General features: G+C 42.0%; 2 protein-coding genes across 3 annotated transcripts in view; both read right to left on the bottom strand.

Moving 5' to 3' along the window:
- The window catches only part of LOC114876396, a 29,165-nt gene extending 17,545 nt beyond the window's left edge, over window positions 1-11,620 (bottom strand). The window contains exon 1 of the mRNA XM_029187839.2: window positions 11,335-11,620. Within this exon, the coding sequence (XP_029043672.2) occupies window positions 11,335-11,372 (38 nt within the window). The 5' untranslated portion in view covers window positions 11,373-11,620. The remainder of the gene's footprint in view (window positions 1-11,334) is intronic.
- Window positions 11,621-16,865: 5,245 nt separating this feature from the next.
- LOC114876399 (CD151 antigen) lies at window positions 16,866-24,582 on the bottom strand. 2 transcript variants are annotated; one of them, XM_029187844.2, is made up of 7 exons: window positions 24,411-24,582; window positions 19,042-19,138; window positions 18,764-18,958; window positions 18,505-18,675; window positions 18,301-18,393; window positions 17,533-17,673; window positions 16,866-17,267 (listed from the first exon to the last, which is right to left on the bottom strand). In XM_029187844.2, the coding sequence occupies exons 2-7, from the start codon at window positions 19,117-19,119 to the stop codon at window positions 17,220-17,222; spliced, it is 726 nt and encodes a 241-aa protein (XP_029043677.1). In that variant the 5' UTR covers window positions 19,120-19,138; window positions 24,411-24,582; the 3' UTR covers window positions 16,866-17,219. The 2 variants fall into 2 exon arrangements, with proteins under 2 accessions (XP_029043677.1, XP_029043676.1); XM_029187843.2 differs by lacking the exon at window positions 24,411-24,582 and adding an exon at window positions 24,081-24,345.
- Between the last annotated feature and the right edge of the window lie 1,569 nt (window positions 24,583-26,151).

The raw sequence follows: 26,151 nt of genomic DNA, 5'->3' as shown, positions 1-26,151 counted from the left end.
TTTACGTGTTATCGAGATACTTGACGCGGTCGCGCTAATTGCGATGGTTTTGCTTGCAACCGCGACGCTTTCTAAATTGTAGAGCATTGGGAGCCTCGTAGTAGAGTGGCAAATTACGAGACAGAAAACGATCGAACTGCACCTTTTTTTTTTTTAACGAATATCAATCCATGGAGATACATCTGTACAATTTCACCGATTGATCAGTCTATTCTAACTCGCTTTGGTTGCAAAGTTTTCCACAAAACCGCAAATAGATTCCGTCGTAACGCTTTCTATCGTGCTCTCCCTCGTTTAGATATCGAAGAATTGTTCCTATCAGCAGTTTTACTAAAAGTTTTTCCATTCCCCCCTTCGGTGAAAGTTGGACACAACAGAGTTTTTGTCCGGTTTTAACGAGCAAAGAGAGACGATTCAGGATAATCGTTATTATTCGAGATTCCTTTATTTCGCATTAACAGGCGCTGCTTCGATACGCACGATGCATTTCAGGTGGCCGGTGAAAATTAATTGTACGGAACTACAGTTACGTATAGAATCTGTGTCAGGATGCGGTATAATTTTTAATGGTCTCATGCTAGAATGAAATATGAAGTCGAATTTTTAATATCGCGCCTTTGATCTGCGTAAGAAGAAACATGCATCGTTGCAATGATATTAAAGTGAACACGAGAATGAGATACTTTCGATCATTATTCACACTTTATTAAAGCAACACAGCACGATTACGGAGTAGAAAATATTTACCAAGGGGATTAAATAACCCGCTGGAAGTGATCCCCGGCAATGTTATAAAATCAACGGGAACTAGAGTCTCCATTTACGTCTAATGGCGTAGGGATCTTAATTTAAGCCCGGCTATCTACGTTTTCTCCGGTGTGTCTTATAAGGAAAGGAAAGTTCCAGGCGTCAATTCGTTAATCCAACCTCTTCGGGCTAGAATGTGTACACGTAACCCTTGTTGGGTCGATATGCGCTTACTCTACCTGAAGAAGTTACGTAAGGTAATGCCTGAAGCGCAACGATGCCTATTATAATATGCAATCGTAAGAATTTGATTCAACGGTGGTTCAACCCGTTCTCAAGATCATCGAGCTCGTTTCGTGACATAACTCGCTGTTCCTTCGAAATTCATTACACCCAAGGCTAGCTACTCGTTGTCCGATTAATCCGACGAAAACTACTGTTGCCTCGTCCCCTGGATCAAAACAGGTACACACTGTGAAACGTATCGCGATAGGGCATGCTTTCAATGGTAATGCACGACGTGTTTACACTGATGGATCATAAACAGCGGAGGCATGGAAGGAAAAGGTGTGAGCCGACCTTTGTTGATCTGCTAGGAAAACGGCAGCAATCTACTTCGGTAAATTCAGCGAACCGTGCGACTGTCGACCTCCTTTTCCGTTCCCTTAATTACCAAAGGTCTTCAACAGGCCGCGGTAATATCGCTCGCGTTTTTTCTCGAACCTCGTCGAAAACAAAAAGATCATGGGAGTGTAGGAAGGCGGCTTTCTATTTGGAGCGATTTAACTCATCCTCGATGAGGTAACGTGAAAGCGACGCGTATCGAGTGTTATCATCGCGAGATTAGCCTGTTGATGAAACAACTGACAACTTACCTCATCCGTACAAGCTAACGACTAAATTCTAACCGGCTAATGTTGCCTTGTGCCTAGGTACCTAGCTAGCTAACATTTTTAAATGACCTTTCCCATGACACAAGTGCTCGCACTCGCGTTGCTTCAACCTGCGGATAAATATCCATCGAATACCATGTTGTGTATCCGTACGTGCATTCGCATACATTTATCCAATCTCGTTTATATTGGGGGTGATTGTTCAGCTTCTTTGTCGATGATACGATAAGAGATTCAGGAGAAAGAAAAACAAAAGTACCAGACGAATTTTCCTTCTCGATACGTTATGAGCGATGAAAATGTTGAATTCAATTACTCGATGATTGCTCTACCACGCGCAGCTATATGTATATCTAGAATCTAGGTCATCGACAGGTTCTCTAAGCTTCGATATCGGAAAAGAAGAGATAAATGTATTAACAACTTTATATATTGTACAAGAGTATGACGGGTTTCGCGATCTGGTCGAAGGGAAGAAGTGAAATGAAAAAATACTCTGGCATTCGCTTGGGAATCGCTGATACAAGCGAGGGAAAAAAACACACGTATAGAAAGGACGATAGAAAAGGAGGGGCATCGCGTATTTGCTTCACTTCCACGAGAGGTTAGCCGCGACGTAACCGGCATCGCAATCCCTAATTATGCAACCTTCTTCTTCTTTCATCTAGTCATATCCCTCGCTGATATTCTCTTGGTTTGCTCGCGAAGGTAGCGCAAAGTTTCTCACGCACCTGAGTTTCCGAATACCGAACACAGACGATCGTTGTGCTGCGGCATTTTCACTGTCTTGCGCGTTATTTAACACCTGTTACTGAGACGCACGCAACCTACTCACGAAGGATATAGTTTTTCTATTTATCGAACATTTATAATTGCATCTTATTGCAAATATGATATAAGTGCAATATGTTTTAGATTCAAATTTTTAAATGTTTGCCACGCGTGCGCAGTAAACACCGCGCATGCGCAGTACCCGTCAATTTAAAACTTCAACTGTCCACCGCGCGTGCGCAGTGCAACATTTAGCAGTTGTCAGTTGCCCGCGTCGCGGTTAATTTGTCGTTCGCGAAACAATTGCTCAATATTCAGTTACGTGTCGAGGTTCGCGAATGTGGTAATGAAACGATAACGATCATGAACGTGTCTCGAGTTTCCACGTCCCAATTGACATTGAAACGCGTACAAGGACGACGTGATCTTTGGAATTTCTTTGCACACGCGTTTCTTCGATCGTATTACGTGGGGTTCTGTTTCGATCGATCCGTACAGGTTATGTACGTTCGAGACCGCGTTGTCGATACGAAGGAAACAAATTGCGCTGTTTGTCGGAATGCAAGGTATAAAGAGGATGCAATTCAAACAAGAAGAGTCTGAACCGGTACGAAACATTCACCGGTAAGGAGATAGGACTTCGCGGCGAGGTTAGGTGTAGCAACATCACCGACGTCAATCGTCGAATTGGCGTGAAGGTATCATCGAAAGGGTGAGTTCAGAAATATTCAAATATTTGTAATTAATGAAGGTGTTCTTATACGAAAAGAATACGCGTTGTCATGAGAAAGTCACAAACAAAGTTTTCACGCGCACCTATGTTACGTTGCACGTTTTAAGTACTTATTTTGCAACCTCAAGAAATATTCGCAATATTTATCGTTTGCTTTAATAGTCCAACTATCGTCTAAGTGTTTCACTTACGACTACAAATTGCACCAACGTTCTACCAGCTATGAATTCAAATTTATGAATTCTTTATTAGATGTTTCGTGAATATTTTCCAAGTAAGATTTTTCACCTTTCATTTGACTTTTACGCGCCAAGAAACCATTCGAACGTATAGGTTAAAAACTGTGCCCGGTTTTTCTCGTGCTACCAGTGTGTTCTCAAGTAAGTAGTTCAGCCTTGAGTAGGTAATTGTAAACAAATGGGGTGATCGACCTCGATGGAAGCCTTGAAACTCGCTCTCGGAATTCTTGATATTGGGAAGAATTTCGATTGCGTGATTCAGAGGACAGCACGTGAATAGACTATACGTAGATCGTTTCGCGGATGAGCATGTCGCGATTAATCCTGTCCAAGGCTCGTCACAGTACGCCCAGCCATGTCTCGCTCGCGTTGTCATTAAAAGAAACCGAGACAATGGTCCGTTGCACAAGCCGCGACACGATTGCCGGAAAAATTTCGAGGTAGAAAAGCGTGGTGCAGAGGATTCCTAACGAGAATCCCAGAATTGTGCTACCTTTTGCGTCCTGCTGTGTGAATTGAGCACAAGCTGTTCCTCGGTGCCGCGAGTAGAAAGAAGAAATAATTGCAATTCGAGAAATAAAACGATATAAAAATCCGATAGAAAGTAGTTATGAACGTGAAAGTCGACCTTGAAACGCTATTTACTTACGGTAAGCCCGGATAAACCCGTTCACTGGAATCTGCACGAAATACTGAAATCCTGCGAATCCATCTTGAATAGAAATCGACAGTTCCCGTAATCCGACTTACGGATTCGTGTAACGTAAAATAGAGGAGATGATACGAATATGGGATATCCATTTTATTTTTAAATGTACAGAGACTTAAAATTTCTGAAAATTGCCTTTTACTATTTATATACTTAAACAAAACAATAACACTTATTAGGGATGGTCGTTTTAGTACTTATAGTACGGTATACAATCGACCTCATATTCGTACCTTCACTTCTACATCTCTGTTCACTTATAAAAATTCATCTCCGTTTTTCCGCTATTCCACTTGCGGTCATTTGACCAGTGTAAATAAAAGTGAAATTGCGGCTGCTCTTTGTAATTTGCGATAGTAAACCGTAACTTTCACTAGAACTTTCGTTGCTTCTTTCGAAAGAGCATCGCATGAAATACACGCGAATCATTATTGTCGTCCATCCGGCAAAAGCGAGAGTCGATGCCAGTGCAGGTATCCGCGTGCTACTTAAAGGGGTAATGCAACGAGATGACATTATCGGCGAAAATGGGCCTGAAAAGGGGTTTACGGGAATACACTTTTCGTCCCTATACGAGAAGATTCGGGGCTGGGTCGTTCGAAAGAGGAAGGTCCAATTGTGTTGATATCTAAGTAAAAATCGAGAAAATACACCCGCAGAATCCAAGTATTTTTAGGTCATTAAAAGAGTTTTTTGACTCAAACGGTGACCTGACCGCCCTGCATTGAACCTTCCTCTTTGCATAATTGCTCGATATCTGGATACCGATATGATAAATGAACGATCGTTAATCGTCGTTACTCGTCACCTGTTCCTCTGGCGAAAGATTCTGCCCGTATCTGGATAAAACGATCCTCGGCATTCAGTTCCGAATGTGTTCGGCGGGAATGTTCGATCGAATAACGCGATGTCTCGGTACGCGCATACCGATACTCTCTGCTCGCGCATCAAGAACGGTCAAGATAATCGCGCGGCGAGTTCTTAAAGGACGACCACGTGTATCTTTATACTAAGCCAATTTAAATACCTTCCCTTGGTATAGTGACTTCTTTTCCCAAGCCGGTTCGGGAAGCTTGCATCGCGATCCTCTATAATTATACGCGGCTTTAATAATGACTTACGAACTGTCAACGAACCTCCGTTCGTTTGTTTAGTGCCACCGATACCCGCGCACCCGAGGCCGACCGCGAGACGTTGTTATTGCATTAAATTGCATCGCGCTAATCTACCGAGCGTGTTCTCCTTGCTCCGCGCAATTGCAAACCTCGCCATTTTTGTCGGCCGAGAAATTTTCTCACGTAGTAAACCGCGATCCGTTGCCGACTGTTTATCCGACTTGTTAAATTCATTCGAAACATTTAAAATTTCTGAGATACTAATATCGAGAAAAGGATGGAACAATAAAGCGATCGTTCTTTATTCATTTCTCCGGCCTGAATTGATCCCGGGTGGTATTCCGTTAAAAGGAACGCGATCTCGATACGTTTTCACCGAACGGCGAAAGAACTTCCCCGGATAAAAAGAAGCCGAGAAACAGTCGAGTTTTCAGTCGATTCTCAGCAGAGGCAAAAAATTCGTAGCATTGGTCCCGGTAAGGAAGCTTCGCCTCCCTCCTGTATTCGCCTCTCTCATTATCGTCTCCTCCAATGCATGACGCTATGGTTAATGCACTGTTATTGCCGTGTATCGTATACACGGCACCGACGTAATCACCGTACTCGGTGCATAATCCAGTACTCCTCCCTTTGTCGTCGTACGCCTCGAAATACCCGAGTACTTGAATCGATGAATGTTAATCCGTGTCGTTGAGCGCTTAGCACCGTGCCTTTCGGATATCGCGCGAATCGATGCGATGAAAATACCTGATTCGTTAGGATAAACGGATGATCCAGCGAATAATTGCATCGAAGATCGGCTTAAATCAATAGAAAAGTTTTAGAAAAATTTTTTAATAAAAGAAGGTACCGAGTGGTGTTTTAGAAATAGATTAATTTAGAATTTACATGGGTTATTAATAAATACTAATGCGACGATAAACAAGAACCAAGTACATACCTATTAATGGTACTTGAGAAGGGGGCTATAGCATTTAGACTTTTTTTTTGTCACTTCCGGTCTGACCGGAAATGACCGAAAAAGGGTTGGCTCCAGAACGAATTTCGCTCTAGTTCACTTTAGCTTGTTTGAAAGTTGGATAATTTTCTCTTGACAGTCATGAAATTTTATCGATTCCTAGTTACCAGTTCGCTTCGATGTCAATTATTTAGCGTATGATCGAGGGGTTTCTTAACGGTGTCGTCAGTGTAACAAGAAGACTAGCTCGGTAGAGCGTCGTTTTAGAAAGGAACGAAAGGCTGAAACGCTTGTGATTAATCAATTCCTCGAAAACGAGCAGCGCGAGACTTCTCTCCATAGAACCCGGGTAGCCCGAGGAGCTTGAAGTGGCGGTAAAAACGCTTATGAAAAAAAAAAGGGGGGCAAGTGGGCTTTATGCGAGAGAATCACTTCCTCTCCATCGATCTTCCGGGTTCCTACGGCAAATGCTCGTAACCAATATCGTTTCTCGCAGTAAAACGAGCCTCACTCTACATTGTCCGTTGAACTGCACTCGTGTGCACAGATACCCGCTGCTCCTATTCGGCAGCAAACTTTCAGCGGTAGTTTATAAGAGAAATTGCTTCTATTTCACGGACACTCGGTATTTTAAACAGGAAACAGTTCCGTTTAAATTATCCCAGAATCATAAAATGAATTTTCTTTCAAAGATATTTTTATAATAATATGAATCTTCCAGGTGTTTTTAGATTTTACGATTTTACAAAAGTCGTGGTTTCAAAAAAAGTATTTATCTGGAGGGTTGAAGGGACGAATTTTAGCCAAAAGCTGAATTAGCTGGGGTCGTCTCATATCCCAGAGTGCCAGCTAAAAGGTTAACATAAATTTGCTTGAACGAATAAATAGTTTATTTTGAGGCAGGTTGACCCAACAATCGGTTGATTGATTTAATCACCTCGAATCTCGTTCGCGAATTAAGATCAATCGGGTTGAAACCTGAAACACGGTGATTCTAAAGACGATATAAACTTCAAAGCAACGAGCTACGTAATTAATTACTGTCGCCTGTTTATGAGAATCAGGATCGATGTTACATGCACCACTTCCGTCGAATCAATCTTCCGGGTTCCACGTAAGTAGCGAACGGCTCGATTCACCGGTATTCCATAACGACCGACTAGTAAAACGAGTTTCGATTCGATACGACGCAAAACCAAGTAACTGCTATGCGATCTCTTTCTCCCCGGATAAACAACGTTATTGAAAAAGGCTTGCTCTGCGAGAGTAGCTTCTCTCATTCATATATCCCGTACGATCATTCATAAAACGATGCGAGGAAATAAAACGAACGCAAACTAATATATATTTTAATATTTAAAAATACCTCTTCTCGTATAAAAGCAATGGTAATGCGTGCAATTCATAATTCGAAATGAAATATAAGTAAATAATTTCGAAATTAGAAAAATGAAAAACTCCGAAAAGGTCGAAATTTCAAACGGTAAAAGATTCTCGATAACGTGTTTCTTTTTCCATCGAAACGCGAGGTGACACGGTTCAAGTTCGTGGGCCACTTCCGATCGATCGATCTTCCGGGTTCCATGTAAGTAACAACAAATGCTCGACTTGCCGGTAACCGATATCGTGCAACGAGTAAAACTCGTTTCGGTACGGCATAAAGGGGGCAGACAGGACAGACACTCTCTCGTGGATGGCCGTGTAACCCTATAGGAAACCTTCGACGAGTTTCACTTTGCGGGCTCTCCGTTACCGGACTCCGCGTTCCTGGCTCCTCGTCACGGATACAAGGTAAACGTAACGCGGCTCGCAACGACGAGATTCGACGCATCGTACCGGTACGCGCCGCCTATCGAGCGCATCGTGGTGCGCAACGCGACGGTGCAGTTGCATGGCCGCGTGTGAATGCACTTGTAACAACGCGCGCTGCCCTAATACGACCGCCACTATGGCCTTATTCTTTCGCCAGCTTCGCCAAGTGTCACGCTTATCTTGGAAAAGTAGAGAGGACCGGTTACTGTGTTATTCTCGTTCCCCATTTTTTTTTTCCTTACTTGCTCCAGTTAGACAATGTTCTATTCTCTGAATGCATCTCGAACGTTCAACTTTAGTAGTTTCTACGTTTCGCTGTTGAATGCGCGACATTAGAGGCTTGATTTTCAACTTATTAATTTGCAAGAATGAAAATTATATTATTTTTAGGATAATCAGCAAAAGAAACAGATTGTAAATTATTTTTTTTTGCAATGAGTTAGGGATGGGAGACCAACGTCGTTCCCGCCAGTGTTTCCCTCCCTGCAGCTGTTTCTGTGAGCTCGTGGCCCACTTACCAGCTAAAAAAATAAAGATAATAATTGGTATTACCGGAGTAAGGTTAACGGAATATTAATAAGGAGTGGAAAAATTTTCAAAACGATTCCCCACTGGCGCAATTAAGCGACACACCACGTCGTAGTAGGGTTGGCAGAAAAATCATAAATTGCTATTGTGGTCGATTAACCCTTGAAGAGAGAGCTACAATTTTAATTGAACCTTGTATTTCATATTATTTTTATGTTCTAAGTATATATTGATACTGGTCGTGTAATCTAGCAAGTAGAGAGGTTAAATTTTCTTCTATTTTATTTCTATAGGATCTGTTCATTCTAACAGGTGTTCGAGTAGCGATTGATAACAGTAATTGGGATGCATCGTCGGAATGCGTTCGACTGGTCGGCTAGTTTTCCTAACGTCCTTGCGATCGCAGGAAGTAACGTTCAAAGGGGGTTTGTCTTGGCGTTCGTTGCTCCGTGTTCAGTCTCTCGAATATGGTGCTCATGTATGATTCATTAGCTGGGATCTCGGATGTAGGACGCGGTCGGCAGAGAACGTAGCACGCCCGTAAAGCCCGTGTTGAACTCTCTATTGTCATCGGAAAAGTAACTGTTCCTTAGGATGACTGCCATAGAATCGTACGTTTTTCTCTTGTACATAAGTCACATACGAAACGGCATGTTCGCGGTAGCTGTCGACGTCCACGGAATTCGAGGCGACACACGATCGCTAAGGCGGATACCGGTGAAACGAAAGTCGATAAATTCCTCGTAATCCCGTTTTCTATGGACACCTCGCGCCACTCATATCGCGCATCTACTTTTTCTGCTGAAACACCATTGCTATCGTAAAGCTGGATCACGCCTAAAGCCGTATATCCTATGTCGTATCGCGCGCACGGCGGAGAAGAAGACGCGAAACAACAAATCCACCGGTGTGTTTCAAGCTTGGAAATGCTATCGATCTTGTATCAGGAATTACGACCGTAATCTTTGCTATCCGCTCGAATCTGTAACGAATTTTTTCGTTACAAATCCTGAGAGATGTATCGAATACGAATTCAAGTTTCCCCTTCGCAAGGGAGCAAGAGACGTTTCCTGCGCGGGGATGCACTACTCGCTAGGTGTAGAGGGGTCAAAGATACCGAGGGTAACGCGACAGAAATTAATGCGGAATGACTAAGCTGCTTATCGACCGGAACCAAGGAACACGCGTTCTATCGATAAAATATTCCTCCTGGTACCTGCATTACGCCTCCTTTATTCCGACTGTTTATCGCATTTATTTTATAAACTCTTAAAATATTTTATGAAGCTTGTACTTTCGCGATTGGCGATGCTGCTTAGAGGGCGTGTTCCATCTTGCTTGGTTCTTCTCATAGGCTTTTCTTTGTCGAGAGTTCGTATGTACATCGCCGTGGGGGCTTACGGATTTTATTTTTAAAACAAAGATAATATACTAGGCGGGCCGAGTAATTGTTTCCTCAGAGCAATTAAAAAAGATTAATATTTCATTATTTCATTAAACAGAAAACAAGATTCCCTATCGATACTATAAATTTCTAAATCAAGGAACAGATTGTTTAGCTCTCCGCAAAATATGTTTCCGATAAGAGTGAAACACGTCCCGCCGGCATTATTCGTAATCACTTTTCGCGGCCTTCGATAAATCGAGTGCGTCAGTCTGATATTCAAATGAGCTAGGGACACCAACGGTGAAGATAGGCAGGACGAGTCTGCGCGAGGGAGAGAGATAAAAGACGAGCGAGGGAGGAAGAGAGAATGCGTGTGCGGTGTGCGCGCGCGAGAGAGAGAGAGAGAGAGAGAGAGGAGGAATAGAGAATGACCGCACTTAGGTCCTTTCGTTACGGAGCGTAGGAATAAGCCGCGGTCAATGGCTGCGGTATCCGCAGGTTCAAGGAAAGCGGGCTGGTCCGATTCGACATCGTGTCGTTCTGCGTGGAAGTGAACAGGTGACGCGCTGATGAAAATACAGGTTAATAGAATGCCGTCTAGAAAGAGTCTCGGAATTAATGGCACGCGTTCTCCTTCAAAGGAACCTTTTCAAATATCTGCCTCCTCGAACGGTGTCGAATAGCCGTTTCAACAAAATTATTCTGATTTTTTAAATAATTCGCATTTCGAACAAAAGGCGAGCATAGAATTGTATTAAAATAAAAAAAAAAAAAAAAAATTGTTTCCATTATTGTTAGGAGCGATTTCGTAAACAGGTACACCTATTCGCGGAACAATTTGCAACGTAGCAGCTTATCGATCACGTACGCGAAACAGACCGGCAATTTTCTCATCGTTCGGAAATTGAAAGATTCGATTACGTCGGAGTGGCGGGCACAACGCCCTAACGTGCAAACAGCAGCCGCACCATGAAAATATACCACCACCTTTTTTTTTTTGTTTTTTTTTTTTTTTTTTCACCTGGCGTACACTCTCGATTTGACCATTTGAGTTTTGCGCAACGTAGAGCACGTTTCTTCGTGCAGAATATCGAAAATAATTTTTGCTATGCGTGAAATCGATTCGCGTCGCGTAGAAAGTGGGCGCGTTTCTATGAGGAAAAACGGAGTACGTATAATCTAAGCGGAGCCGATCTATCGGGTACAGGATACCGGTCGAATAAATGCGACGACTTCGCCAATCTTCGAGGACACTTTACCGAACCCTTTTGGCCGGGAAGCCGAGGTGTGCATAGCAACAAACCGATCGATCGAAGCCGAGGCTGGCAATTTCGACAATGTTTTTTCGGGACGAGCCAGGAGCGTGAGACAAAAGCGAACCGGGCCGAGAGGCGAAGCCATCGCAGGGGACTACGAGTTATCGATCTTAAAGTTTCCCATACCGGTGTATGAAGGCGGCCGTCGACATGTTACTATCCATGGGGTGGTTCCATAAATCGCAGCCCTCCTACGGTAACACGGCTTTTTAACACTCGCCCGTTTTCCCGCCGTGTCACCCGGTTCGCAGATTCTTTCCTTTAACGGTGTTCCTACGGTCAACGATTGTCGCGTTCCTTTTGCTACAAGAACCAGGTAGATGTACTCGCGAACCCCGTATCCCGGGGGAATATCCGCGGAATCGGATGGCAACAATCGTGTGCCAACAGCTGCACGACTTGGCAGGTTGAAACCGTCGGTTGAACTGAAGTCAGAATGCGCATTCGTCGGTTTCCATGGTAGTGGCCGACGATGCCGGTGGTGGTGGTGGTGGTGGTGGCAGTGGTGGTGCAGTAGAGGAGCCCGGTAGCTCCGACGATGGTGGGGATTGACAGAACAAACCGTCTGCCCGGCTCTGGTTGGCGCGTTCACAACCAGGTGCTGATACCGAACCTAAGGTTCCATTCACATTAGGTTCACATTAGGGTGCGGGTACCCGATATTACGGGCTCGGGCGGGCTCGGAAAAAAAGCGGGTGTCCGATTCATCCGAACCGACCCGAATAGTCGGGCCGCACATCAGTAATTCACATGATCAGCTTTGTTCGATCAGTAGGACAAATTTCCTATCGGATCTGACTGTTTTAGAGTTGTTACAAAGGGGTGTGGTCTACTCGAGAGGGCCAAGTAACTTTGCGAGTTTTCAATTATTTTTCTTTCAACACTTTGTATAAAATTTCAATAGATTTTTAGTATTCGCGATCGAGAAGGTACAAAGGTAGTCCGTTTGATCGTGGAAAACGATTTCTTCTTCTGTTCCCTTTTTCGAATGCAAAGCACGTGTGCTGAACTTTAATAACGTTCTTGTAGGCGGCAGTCGCGATTACAGCATCGGGATAGCGAAACCACGCGAATATATTTCCCTCTCGGCGTATCTGCCGTCAATCGCGTAATCGGTTATAAAACGATCCGCCTTTTTCCTTTGCCATTTCACCTGTATAGTAACCTGGCAGAAGCGATACTACGAAATACTCGCACACGATCGAGGGATCGGTAAATCGATCTCACAAGGTTGCAATTATCTAGATCTATATCCGATATGTATTTATTCAAGATGAATTACCCGGGACTCGATTCAACGTCGTGATTCTTAATGAGAAAGGAATTTCTTTTTGTAATATTGTTGCAAATCATTTATTACAATCTACCGACGGTGTAACGCATAAATCCTTTTGATATTTAATTAAATGCTTTTATTTTTAAACAACATACATAATTGCAAATTCAAACTCTTAAAGTGTACCCTTATATTTCATGCGTCGGGAAGCAATGCATCTCTCAAAACGAAGAAACTGCAAGTTTAAATGCAGCTTCTTAATGCACCAGTCTTCTTTCAATCCTATAGTTATACTTTTTTCTTTCCTCGTTATCCTAGCAGACTTGGCGAGAGTCTATCGGCAAAGCTCTTTGCTCGGAAAATTTCGCGTTTGCAGAGAATCTCTGCTTCCGCTGATTCTTTTCACTCCGGCTACCAGGGTATCTCGACGAAATTAAAATATATATAAGCCCGGTTTTTCAATACTAGCGTAGTCTCTTCGTTTATAATCACATAGACGATGTATACGCGTTCAGGTTTCGTTCATCATGCGATTCGCCCTCGATTACGGCATCCTTTTCATTTCACGTAGCAAAGAAGTTGAAGCGAAGAGAGGTCAGGAATCCACTCGGAACCAGTCTTTGAGAACTTTTCGTTATTACTTGCTTTTCTATTTAATTCCCCCTCGTATTCTATTTTTCTTTCTTCCCTCCTCTCGAAGGCTAAGTTGGACCGTACGGGAAATCTGCCGCTCTACTTTCAGCCCCGCGAGGATTTCTTCTTCTTCTTCTTCTTCATCGAAATGAGAATGCCTTCGCCGGGTCGTGTCTCGTGGATGCACTTTTTCCGCGCGAATTCGGCCGAGTGAATCACAACACTCCCATCGCGAGGGGCATTTTTCGCGGTGAATAACGGTGAAACGCAAATATTTGCGAAGAACCGAGCGGTGAAATAACGTTCCCGTAACTCGCTTGATTAATTGACACGTCAAATAAAGCATGACCGAAAGCAGACTCGGCATCGTCACGGTATATTAAATGTTATCATCATTAGCGTAATTTAATGTTCTCCATTTCGAACCAGCTCGATTCGTTTACGGGCAAACTTTTCTCTTTCGGGATCTTCTTCTTTTTTCGTCGGTGAAAGAAAGTTGGAAATTTATGACAGAAATTTCGCATACGTTGCCTGATGATTCCTCGTATACGGAGAGAATTAACGTTGTAATATTGTTATTGTGCGTCGAGTAAAATGTCGCGTCGCCAACAATGGTTAGATGATGCAAACGCGACGATATTAACTTGCATAATAGTTAGGTCTCGGGCGAATTGCATTGGCCTACTCGCGGTTGGCTGCCGAGTTCGAGTACAATTTAATTTGCAACGGAACACCGGCTGAAGTGGCTCGGTAGTTTTCCGTTTCACCTGGACGACTCCCTCGGTTCCGGCCTATTCGAATTTAATGCTCGAGACGAAATCAATACGTAGATATCTCTCGTCTACTCTCTATTTCCCTGCATCCGACGTGTTCCTCTCTTTTTTCCTTGTTTTCTCTCTGTCGGAGCAAGTCCGACGTCAGCAGGGCGGAAAGTGTACCAATAAAGGTAAAAAGAGCGGGCAGAAGCAAGGAAAAACCGGCGCCATACAAAATTTAATACATTTTTTCTCTATTTAAAGTACAGATATGCAAATCTCTGTTTAATTTAAAGAAAGATATTTCATAATTCGTTGAGAATAATTTTATGTAAAATACTTGCCAAGTTAAATGATCGATTGTACCTAATACAAAAATTGGGGCTCTCTCCATGGTCCGCCGTCCGATAGATGTATCATTCAAACTCGAAAAACAAATCGTTCGTCGAGTTGCTCTCCTCTTCAGTTTTTGCAACGAAACAAATGGTTGGTAAAGATTAGGATAGATCAGGAAACGTAGGAGAAGAGGCATCATTCTCGATTTCAATCGTTCGAACGATTTTCAATTGTCCTGGCGTGGGATGGTGTGCAAGAAGCACGGAAAAGAATGGAGGGAAGTAGCCTGGTACGTGGGTATCGGAGGAGATCTCGGGACCACGGGACGAGTAGCATTATCGACGAGTAGTGTGTTGCGATTCATTTGTCATTGTCCGAGAGGGAGGGCTTTGTAACGTGGCGCGGGAACGGCACACGGCGTATGAGCTTATTCGGCGGGGAAAGAATAGTTACCGAGTATCGTTGCACGCACGCACGCATGGTTGCGTGGGATTACGACACGAGCTTCACGCTTACCACCGTTTTGCGTACCTAGAACGGCGAAACAGCGTGAAAAGTTGTCGTGAACCGTGTGTATGTGTGACGACGCGTAGCTGAACCTGCAGGGCGAATACTACCAGCGCAGAAAATCGCGGTGAAAGTCGTGTGCGAATTGAGAAAACGAAGAGAGCCGAGAGAGAGGAATTTCTGGTGATTACTTGGAAGAAATTGAAATCGTTGTAATACATATAGGACTCTTCATAGTAAAATTGCTTGTTTTAAATTGATCGGTAAGGAAAATGAGAAAAACTGATTGGCTAGAAAAGCGTACGGCACGCACGGATCGTTTGGACGCCTTTAGAATGGCAGCCAGTCACGCCTGGGCGCAAAGACGCACGAAGGGTGACGCATGTTGGGGTGAATAAACCTAAAGGGAAAGAAGGACCCGGTGATTATAGATACAAAAAGACTGGTCATTCCTTTGTTCTTGAAGGGTCATGATTTTGGGGATCCCAGAAACCCCAGGTGAGGTTAGGTCTGCAGTCGGTACGACAGTCGTACCTGTTTTATCTGTCTCTCTTTTACCACACCTCGCACTGACAACTGAAACGATCCAATTTTCACTCCTATTTCATCTGCAGTGTACTGAATTTTTCTACAGACTGTACGACTTGCCCTGGAGCCATGAAAAATTTGACAGAAATTCTGCTCCCTGACCAGGTGTCCCCGTGAATGTTTTAAAACCTGAACCGAGACTTTCCTGCCGTAAAGTGTATCATAAAACAGTTGTGAAAATCCCTTGTAAACGTGAAATAATTCTTTCTCGAATCCGAATTTGAATCGCGGAACTATTTTATAAATTTACAAGGGTTTAATAAAATTATACATTATTCTTGGTTACCAAGAGTATCCTATATTATAAAAATGAAAACAATTGTAAGATATTTATTGAATTTTCATGAAAGACTGTACCGCCGTTCGATAATTAAACGGAAAATAAAAAGACGGCTGATAGAGTGCGACGAAGGTTTATTTTGGCGAGACGCCTGGATTACGGCAACCCGTCGCGCTTTAATGCAAGGAGGCGCGCAGCCTGACAACAAAGGGGTGAATAAGCTGTAGGCAAACATAGAGGAGCCAGTCGCTTATTGGGTACGCAGACTTTGAAATTCTAAACTTGAATCCTTCTACCAATACACTATGTATGTTTGATTTCAAATTCCATTCACATGCAATTCACAAAATCTATATATCGTAAGTCTGGTTTCATTTTGAAAACTTATAACATTCCAAACATGATTTACGATATTTTCACAAGAATATCAAAAATTGATCAAGGAAATATAAAGTTAATTCCAATTAAGGGATTAATTCGACGTCTTTGTAAATGAAAATAAGAATCGTTGAAATATTCAAAGATTTCTTGCTTCCGCTGTACAATGACCAGACGGTCATGTCGGGGATATCGACGTGGAGTATGGTTTCTATGGGACTCGGATTGGTCCATGGGTGTCTTTGTATCGGAGATTCCCGAACGTACCGGCTGTTTCCGAAACAAAAGCTATATACGCCCTCTCATTACCGAAGATTGTAGCCACGTTACTCGACTTTTTTCCATTTCCACCGAAACACAGGCTACGACGGAGAAAACGAGTAATAAGACTCCTGTCTTTCTACTTTTTCTCTCAAATAATTCTACCTGCAGCCTGTAATGAACACCACAGACACTATAGAACGTTCCATTAAAAAGAAAGTTGTTTTAACAATTTCATCTTCGGTACAATGGTGATTGACAGATTACTTTGCCAAACCTTTGTACAGACAAGCAAATCGTTTGAAAGGAATTATCGCATGCACGTCCGTTTCACTATTGGATGGACAGGATATGGCGTGTGCAGAGGGTGTCTGAATAGGATTCGCGGAAGGGAAAACGCCGTTCGCTAACGAAATTAAAGAGCTCGATCGAATGTCCATCAGAAAGAGCAACGATGAAAAATTAGATAAACTCCTTGTTAACGCAGCGAAAGTATTCAGATTTAAAAGAAGAGAAAGTTTCGTGATAGATCTATCGTTTCAAAGTGTTTAGGATTAATAAAGCTTAGAAATATCAATTAAAGATCGATAGATAATATTCCAGAATCAATAGATCAATCTCGCAATTGAAATAAACTTTTCAATTTTTCAACTTTGTACACGTTGTTTATTTATTACGCATATAAGGTATATATTGTTTTACCATACAAATTCCATATAGTACGGTACGCGATCGAAGGGGAGTACTCAGAGTGTTTCTTATAAATTACAAAAGAAAAAAAGAGAAATCGTTGAACGGAGGTACATACATCGAAGTAACATACTAAACGTAACAAAAATGGTGAAATCTGTACATTGGAAAGTAGATGCGCGTGAAGATGCATTTTGATTCTCGTACTTCAGCTTGGGGTTCGCTCATATGACGATGATTATGAATTCATGAGTTGCTCAAGGACGGCTGCCATATCCACTTCATTAGCTCGACAACTCTCTTGAGTTTATTCTATCATCTTGAACAGCACGCAAGAGAATATCATACCGAAGAACTGTAAACAATGAAAATAACCAGGCGTTAAAAGAAAAAAATATATATTTTCACTCTTTCAACTTGAAGTTGTAATTAAACTCGATTAATCAAAACCTGTTAGTTCATAATGCAGCAATCAATCAGAGAGAAAAGAATAATTTTCCAATGATATCGCTCGCAACGATCGTGCATAAAATGAAAAGTGTTCAATTATCGCGTTTCTTAATGAATCTTCACCGTAGCCAGATTCGATTAAAATGCAAATGAAAAAGAGAAAGTTTCACCATCAGACACGCGACGGCAATTCCAGCGCCACCCATGATTGTTGCGTGCTTCTGCATGTAAATCTGCGTTCCATTGATGCAACCGGCCAGATAGGCATTCGAAGGATTCACTGTGTCTGGTCCAGCGCTGCAGTTGAATCGCTGCAACAAAGATCGATCGGGTCGACGTGAGGAAACAATTTCGGGCTTGAGAAAGTCGTTCGAACCGAGTGAAAGCGTGAGAGGCGAAACAACGTTGAGGTCGATTAAGAGATTGCTAAGGGAAGGATGATTTTCTGAACGTAATCGATAGATCGTGACTCTGTCGGAACTTGGGATCGTTTGTCAGACTTCCCTGATAGTCTGATTAAGTATAACAGAATGGCTTCAGAACAGTCGAGTCCTTTTAATTAAAATTAACTTTATGCATTGAATTATAAAAATATCTCATTTTTCTTATTTCATTTGCAACACATCCAACTGTAGAAGTATCAATCGTCGATACGAGCAACAGAGCTCTGTTAAACCGGCTGTAGGTATTATCGCTCTTTAATTATTTAATTAAGGAAAAACAAAGATCTGACAGAAAGTACTTCAGATTTATATGAAAGCAGACATAAATTAGAAGTCTTTAGACAGGACAAATTCCATCAAGGTAATAACGTTAGACGCTATGTATAGACGGGACTAGAGTGTAAATCACTAATTACTCTAATTACGTATGCACGGATTCGCCAAAGGCTATGGCGTATCCGAAGAACGAGCTCGTTAAGGAAATTAATCTTTTACCTGGTTAGGTTGTATTTCGCGACAACAGCTCTGTGGCACGTTGAGTCCCTGAATTCCCCAGTCTCTCCAGCCGTGTACACCGCAGCAGTGGAGCTAAAAAAAAAAATAAAAAAACGTGGCAAAGTGTCGGAGTCAGACAGAGAGCTCCTCGAAAATACATAATTAATCGCGTGAAATTTTTCACAATTCTTCGCCGGTACTTACCGTGCTCTGCGTCGTGTCCCAGGCCTCTCTGACGGCCTTACGGGAATCGTAAACTCTCATCGAACTCGTCATCTCTCTTTCGAGGCCCTTCACTAACTTTTCACGGAACACGTACGCCAATACTCCGCCAATTAGCATTGTCACGAAGAGAAGAAATACGATGATGAAGTACTGAAATCATATTTTTCGTTTCAATGTTAATTCGATCATCGGTTTAAGGGAGGTTTGATTTTCCGCGTGAACACGGAGAGTGTTTTACCGTGAGTAGCATGCATTTCACTTCCCGTGATGCACCGATGCAACCAAAGAAAGAGATGATGGCGACGAGCACACCACCGGCCAATAACACGTAGATTGCACCTGTTAGGAGATCGTTACCAACAAGTTCACCTATCCAGGGAACCTTGTCCAACATGGCCCACGATGCTAATCCAACTATCGTAACTCCACCAATCTGCAAATACATTTATTTATTCATTATAACAGTGATGTTATACAGATTTTTTTATCGTTGAAAATGAAAGAAATGATGCTTACGAATATTACGAAGTTGATGAAGAACAAGGAATACTTCATACAGCGTCCACAGCTGTCCATTTCCGTCCCGTAGCCCATTGTTAGTTATTTTTTTGAGCTGCGAACAATAATATCCAGAAAATAAGTTACTTATTGCAAATAAGTATCAATTGATAAGTCGTTTCGGAAAGAAATGAATTCTTCCCCCGAAACGGACTGTACTTAGAAAGTCTTGGAATGTTGTTTTGCAAGTGCAACAGTAACTTCAAGTCCATACAAGGACCGAACGATCGCGTAATCTTCGTCATTGTGATTCCTAAAGGCGAGCAGACGTTAGCTAGTCGGTTTAGTAATTGTTTCCGTGCTGATGTCACGGCAAGCAGAAGACTCCTTCATGATTCCATGTTGCTCATGATCGTCCTCAATTTTTTCCTTCCGCCGACCTACATTCTTACTAGCAATTGGTCGTGATTACGCCATTACCGCGTCACTTTTAATTTTTCATATCAATTAATCTTCAATCTCGACGCATCTTTGACCGACGATGCATAGCCTTACCGAAATCCTAATTTTGACGATATTATTATTAAAGGTAATTTAAAAAATAAAATGATATAATTTATAGTTATTATAGATATATTATAATACTTAGTATAAATATCAATTCGAATTTTCCCGAAATTGGGAACCCCGGTCCCACCATTTTCCTCAGGGAACCCTGATTTTAAACTATGATTTTTCCATGAATTTCCTTATACGATCAACGTAACATTGTTTCAGTGGACCTCGAGACTTTCACAAGTCCTTGCAACAAATCATTTATTCCGTGTTCACAATTTTTATCTTCTATGAATATCTAAGGACACAACCGCTTTTGTGAAACAACAGTTTCATAATTCCCCCAAAATTTCAAGATCCTTCGTAGAGAAGGACACAGATCGAGAGATTAAAAAAAAGCTTCCATTAAAACAGATCACGAAGATCCTGCCGTTTTATTGTGCGTCGAATGAATTTCAAGACCATCGCTGTTGATGAGTAACAAACGGCGCGATTGTTGTTCTCTGAATCACCAACGAGCGTTGTTACTCATAACTAGCTGACGGATCTATGTGACGTAAGAATAACGATCGATTCACTTCGCATATCGTGATCATTGAGCGCGATCCTCGCGTTCAGAAGCGAGCATTCAATACTCGCGGGGCGGATTCGCTTTGCACCTGCCAGCCATCATGAACGATGACCTTCGCATAGATGGAGGCGTACCAACTATTGTTACGGGAAGTGGGTCATCACGCACAATTAGGAAACGTAGTATGTCAAAGAAAAACGGGGTAGAAATGTTTGTAAGATTACCAACCAATAATTGATCACTTGAATTCTTATTATGGAATAATAATAACTTTGAAGGTAATGCAATGTGGCACTTAAAAAATATTTGAAAATTAAAAATAGACCAATTTAACCAAAGATTAAAGTGATGAACTGTATTTCTTAATGACCCTCGTTTTAATTTTTAAACCGCGATGCCTTCATTTTCGAGGCTCCTTGATCAGACATTATTCAATTGTCTCCGCATTATTCCTCACAATTTTCTTCAACGCGTTTGACCTAGATCGAGAAAAGTCGAACGGCTTCAGCGGGGGTTTTCGTGACAGGAAAAAGAATTATGTTGTTTACGTGGAATAGCAGAATCCTGCGCACTCGCAATAGCAGACAGCAATTTCCGTGTTTGCAATTTGTTGTAACGATAGTGATGCAGGCTTTTTAAATACCGAAGAAAAATTACACAGGTGAAGACTGGTCGAGCGAGAAACTGCATTCGCTTCACAGTTCGATTCAAAAGATCTTCCTAATAGATTTGCAGTAAACCGGCATGATCTTCGCGGCTGTTCTATTGTTCCATCCGGCAATAATAAAGATGAGTCCATGCAACAAGCGTGAAGATCATGCTATTACGCTTTCGTGTCCCAAACGAAGGTCGTCTATATAATTAACTTGCGTGTTCTTCATTACCCTTGATTACTTCAACTTACATCATAATTAATGCACGTTTGTTGTCATAAAAAAATGTATAAGGTTCTCGCGTGACATTGCCTGTACGTGTTCCCGTCTATTGATTCCTTCGTCACCATGGAGGAACGTTCTAGTTCTATATCTAACAATAATGGTGACAGAAGTTGACATTTTTCCAAGCTTCAGATTTTCACAAAGATAAGTCTTCCGTGTTAGCGTTCAACGACCTTTAATCGTTACGAAATTATCGCGATGGTATTCATACGCGTCGACAGCAATGACCCAGTCGTGTGTTGTACTGGATATCTAGAGTATGACGCATCAAATGCTCTAAAAAATAATCACCAACCCCTATGGTATTAAATTCAACGTTTAAAATGCGTTGATATTACGTAATACTATATTTGTAGTGGATACAAGTACTGTCCAGCGATGACAAGAAGTCTCGCGTGGCGGCAGAGGGGCAAGAGAGGGTACAACGCACACATCGACTGGTCCCCTAATTTTACACGAGTCTAGTAGACGCGACCAATCATACGTCAGCCCCGAAAGTACGTGCAAGCTGTGGTGGGGCGCGACCAATCAGATTGCATTATTCTCGTTGGACTTGTTGCGATCGGTGGACAGTACAATGAGTCCCATCGAAGTTGTCGCAGTGAAGTTGGCGCGCTAACGCCGCCGCGGCGTGATTGCGTTAGCGCGCCAACTTCACTGCGACAACTTCGATGGGACTGAGTGTACACCGGTTTTGCAATATGCTATAGAGGTTCTGGCAAGACTCGGTCACGCACCGGCATACTGCCTTAAAGACACGTTACACGAGAGAGAAAGTGGCTTCTCCCTTCGCATTAAGTAATCCACGGGCAATGTAAAAAGGTAAAAATAATAATGCGAGCGGACCTGCACCGCGTGACGTCATTCAGACGCTTCCTTCCTCGTTCTAACAGGTAATGGAGGCACTGACCAACACAGGGAACTTAATTAGAGCAACGCGGATCCTTTCCTCCTGGTAATTGCGAACATGTTCAAGCAACTTCACTTATCGATCACTCTCGCGAACCTCGTTACGGCGTTATTACCTCATCTAACGAAATAACCTGCTTACAATGTTGTCCTCTTTGATGAGCAATTTGTAAAATTTAATAATCGTGCGATATAGTAGTTATCATTTTCGTATTCAAACTTTCCGCTTATTATCTGCCGCGTGACTCAGAAGTGGGAAATGGAAGTAAAACGTACTCGAATTGACATCATCGTTTATACCTGCATCATTGACGCATACCAAGGCGCCCATTTTACGCTGCGCTGCAGTCACGACTTCTCGCGAATCGTTTTCTCCGGAGACGGTAACATTTATCCAAGCGCCGTTTGCTAAACGTCCGTTGAATTATACCGGAAAAACAACTAAAGAATCTACGCTCCGACGCTGAAACATCCTTTCGAAGGTTAAATCAACGATGAGAAAATCGTTAAAAATACGTTTCTCGTTCTTGCTATAGCGATCATCAGATGATCGACACTTCAGATTTTGTATAATCAAGCAATTAGTAAAATAAAAGAGCAAATAAATTCTTAGCAGGTTGTGAATAATGCTAATAATGAAAAATAACAAACTAAGAGTCTTGGAGCGTGCGATCAGACGTGTCTACTTCTACTGTGCCGATTAAAGCGTTACAATGGCACGTAAAAATGATTGAATTCATGAAATCTAATTAAAGTTAGGTTAAGTATAGCCTGCACGTGACCTTTCATTTGTACCGTAAGGATAAATCGAAATCGATGAACGCGAAAGTGGAAATATTATTTCCTGTCGGCGATACGATCGAACGATACTGAAAGGCACGTTATAACATGAAGAAGTCTGACCTACAAAGGAAAGAAGGGTCGCCAGCTAAGAGGCGAAAAAAAAAACGATCGAAGGAAAAGCCAAAGGGAGGGCTCCTTTCAGTCGGTCGAAAGTTACGTCGAAGCCGAGGTCGTCTGGTTTTATACGCTCCGTATTATACATACGATCACCGAGCTCGGGTTATGATGCTCGGTATGTCTACGATTACAGACTCTTTCTTCTCGATTTCACTTGTTAACACATTGGCTACTATTGGGGGTCATTGGTGACCGGCATTCGATAACTAGAGGGAAAAGAAAATTAGAGACAAATCACAAGGTGGCGAGTGAAAAAACTTGAAGCGTTCGTTGAGAACGCCGCGAAGTCGGCTGTGATTTTGACGCATATTAATATTAATATTTATTGAATATATTAATAATATCGTCAAGATTCAAGTAAAACGACGGAGAACTTTAACGCGGACCATGACAGCGTCCCTGCTAAATTGAAAGCTGCATCAATCATATTTTCAATAGTTGCAATTACAACGTGCCGTACTGTACGCGCTTTTATTCACTATAGCGTTAACGGCGCATAAAGGAAAATAGTCGCGACAATTGGATGCTTCGTAACAACATGGATGCTGGAAAATAATTCCTCATCAAGATTTATGGCCGTATACATCTTTCCTCTTTTCGTTTTCTGTATAACCTCTGGGTACACATTTTACGATTATCAGCGTGGTGCGCATGCGCGGTCGCAAGCACGCGTTTTTTAAACATCTCGATCAATCGATCGTAATCGAAATCGTATTCGCGCGCGATACGATCGAAATGATATTCGAACGGAGATTTCTAACCTCATGGCTATACCGCGACTTCTCGGTTCACTTTCGTAGGCGTCATTTAATCCGTGAATTATCGTTCCAGCACGCTAGATCGCATCTAATTGAACTTCCTTACTGATTCACGTTCGTCAATTGTCGTCCACGGTCCTTTGTCCGCGAAAAAAGCTGAGCACCGCGTTTCAATGTTCAATTCATGAACAACGATCGATTCGTCATCGATGAATTCGCAATCGTATTGAATCTTAAGGCTTCGCCGTGAATAAATAGAACATTTTGAACTGGTTGCAGGTTGTCCGCCCGCTCCAATGTGCGTCGTAGTTCGCGACGACTTAAAAACGCGTATATTAACGAGATACTCAAAGGGTTTCTACTCACATCGTGTCGTATATCAAAGTAGCCTGTTTTGTCGGTAGCGCACGAAAGATAAACAATTTCTTTCGCCGATGAAACGTGACACCGTTTCACGCAGCACGATTTGTAACTGTTGCTTCGCGGGGTGGAAAAAAAATCACTGACCGGGTAGTTTTATCTCACGGTTAACCGGCAAGTAGAAAAATTGGTCGCTTAATTCAGACACGAAGCTGCGGCTCGAGTATCGTTGTGGACACGCGCGATTTCAGGCCGGGTCTGAGTGAAACTGAAATGGTAAAACCGACTCGGCTTCTCTCTTTCGCTCCTCCTTCTCTCTCCCTCTCTCTCCCTTACCGCTTTCCGTGTTGCTCGGTCTCCTTGATTATCTCCCTCTCTTTCTCATATTATTTCTCTCCTCGTCGTTTGCAAACTTCTCCGTCTTTCTCTTTTTCCCCTCTCTCGCTCTACGTTCTTATTCGAATCTCCCTTTTCCACCGCGAGTCATCGTTTACCATCCTATACCTGTGTGTACACAACGCAGTCTTCGCTTCTATGTGCTATGTGTAGGTACCCATTGTACGATCCACGGTGAATCCGTCGTCACGAAGGGGAGAGCTACCGAAAGTGGGATACGTGACGTCTTTGGTCGTTGCGTGTGAAATATATGTATGCACCGAGATACATCTCGTATTCTCGTATCGTGCCACATACCAAATGAAGTACCCTAGTGTTGCTAGATATTACGTATATTGTAGGGAATCGGGTACGGGAACTAATCCTAGTAAGGTCCTTGTGTCGCCAACTAGTTTTATTTATTTCAATTGATCGATATTCCCTATACATATTTCGCGTATCATCGTTCTGTCACAGTAGCAGTAGCTACGTGTGATCAAGCACGTTATAATTATAGATATAATTACTATAGCTTGTGTACTTTTTTATTTTATTAATAAAATATGATCCCTATGGCATCCAACCCGTTGACACGATATTTCATTCATAACATATTTAATAATCATTGTCAATCGAATTCTTACGATCATTAAATGTAATTAGCAGACTCGAAGGAAGAATACAAATTCTGTCATAATCGTCTGAATTTTTAACACGTATCTCCTAAATATCTGAACTTCGTGGCCGCAAAATGTGAAATGGCAAACAGGTTCTTTTTTATCGACGATTTCGTAATTCACGTTAATCTTTATACGAAATGGTATCGCATTGTATCTCTTTGGATAATTTAGTTAATGCATGAGAAAGTTAAAAATGATAACTTCATTTCGCAGAAATATGTAAATGTACTTACTTCTGTATTATTTATATCTAACGTGACCCACCTTTAGCATGATAAGGTTTCATTTAAAATGAATTTTATATATGTATTTTACGCGGAATTTTAATTAATAATTTATGATAATGATCATCGTTTTTGGTAAATGAAATTGCTGGTACGATGATATGGGTGGGTCTTGGTCTTAATCATGCCTATATGCTTCCGTCATCTCTGAAGTTAGTTCCTGTCTGATCTAATTTCATCGTTTGTTCAAACGGAGCTCCACCCGAGCAATAATCGTCAGCTGAAATTGAACCGATCAGCAGTTAATGACTTTCTTATACCTCGTTACTATAGGGGTTGCCGGTGATAGTGACCTCTGTGAAACTTGTCAGCCATAATTGGTTTACATGACTTATTCGAACATATTTACCTACGATACGAAATAATTTATACAGCCTACATTACTATTTTTAGTATTCTAAAATTGTAATTACAATGAAACTTGTATGTGAAGCAGTTTAATTTATGTAGAAATAACGGCTGTGCAATCAATGGAATTTCAAGGATCCGAGGAACGCCACTCTTACAATTCAGTGAAACTTGATTTTAGAACTAAACGCATGAAACCTGACCTATTTTCTGCCCGTGCAATCATTTTTCAGTATCATTCTCAAATAACGATGTATTACATTCAATTACTCCAATGAACTATTTGAGTTGTTTTATGAGATTTCTTCTGAAGTTTAATAGTTTCACTTTGCTTATATTAAATGCAATTACTATGTAACTATAATATTACATAACTCCTTAAATGTTTCT

This window comes from Osmia bicornis, chromosome 1 (genome assembly GCF_907164935.1).
Source record: "Osmia bicornis bicornis chromosome 1, iOsmBic2.1, whole genome shotgun sequence".
NCBI lineage: Eukaryota > Metazoa > Arthropoda > Insecta > Hymenoptera > Megachilidae > Osmia > Osmia bicornis.
The sequence above is the reverse complement of the archived record's forward strand: the minus strand, read 5'-3'. Positions and strand labels throughout refer to the sequence as shown.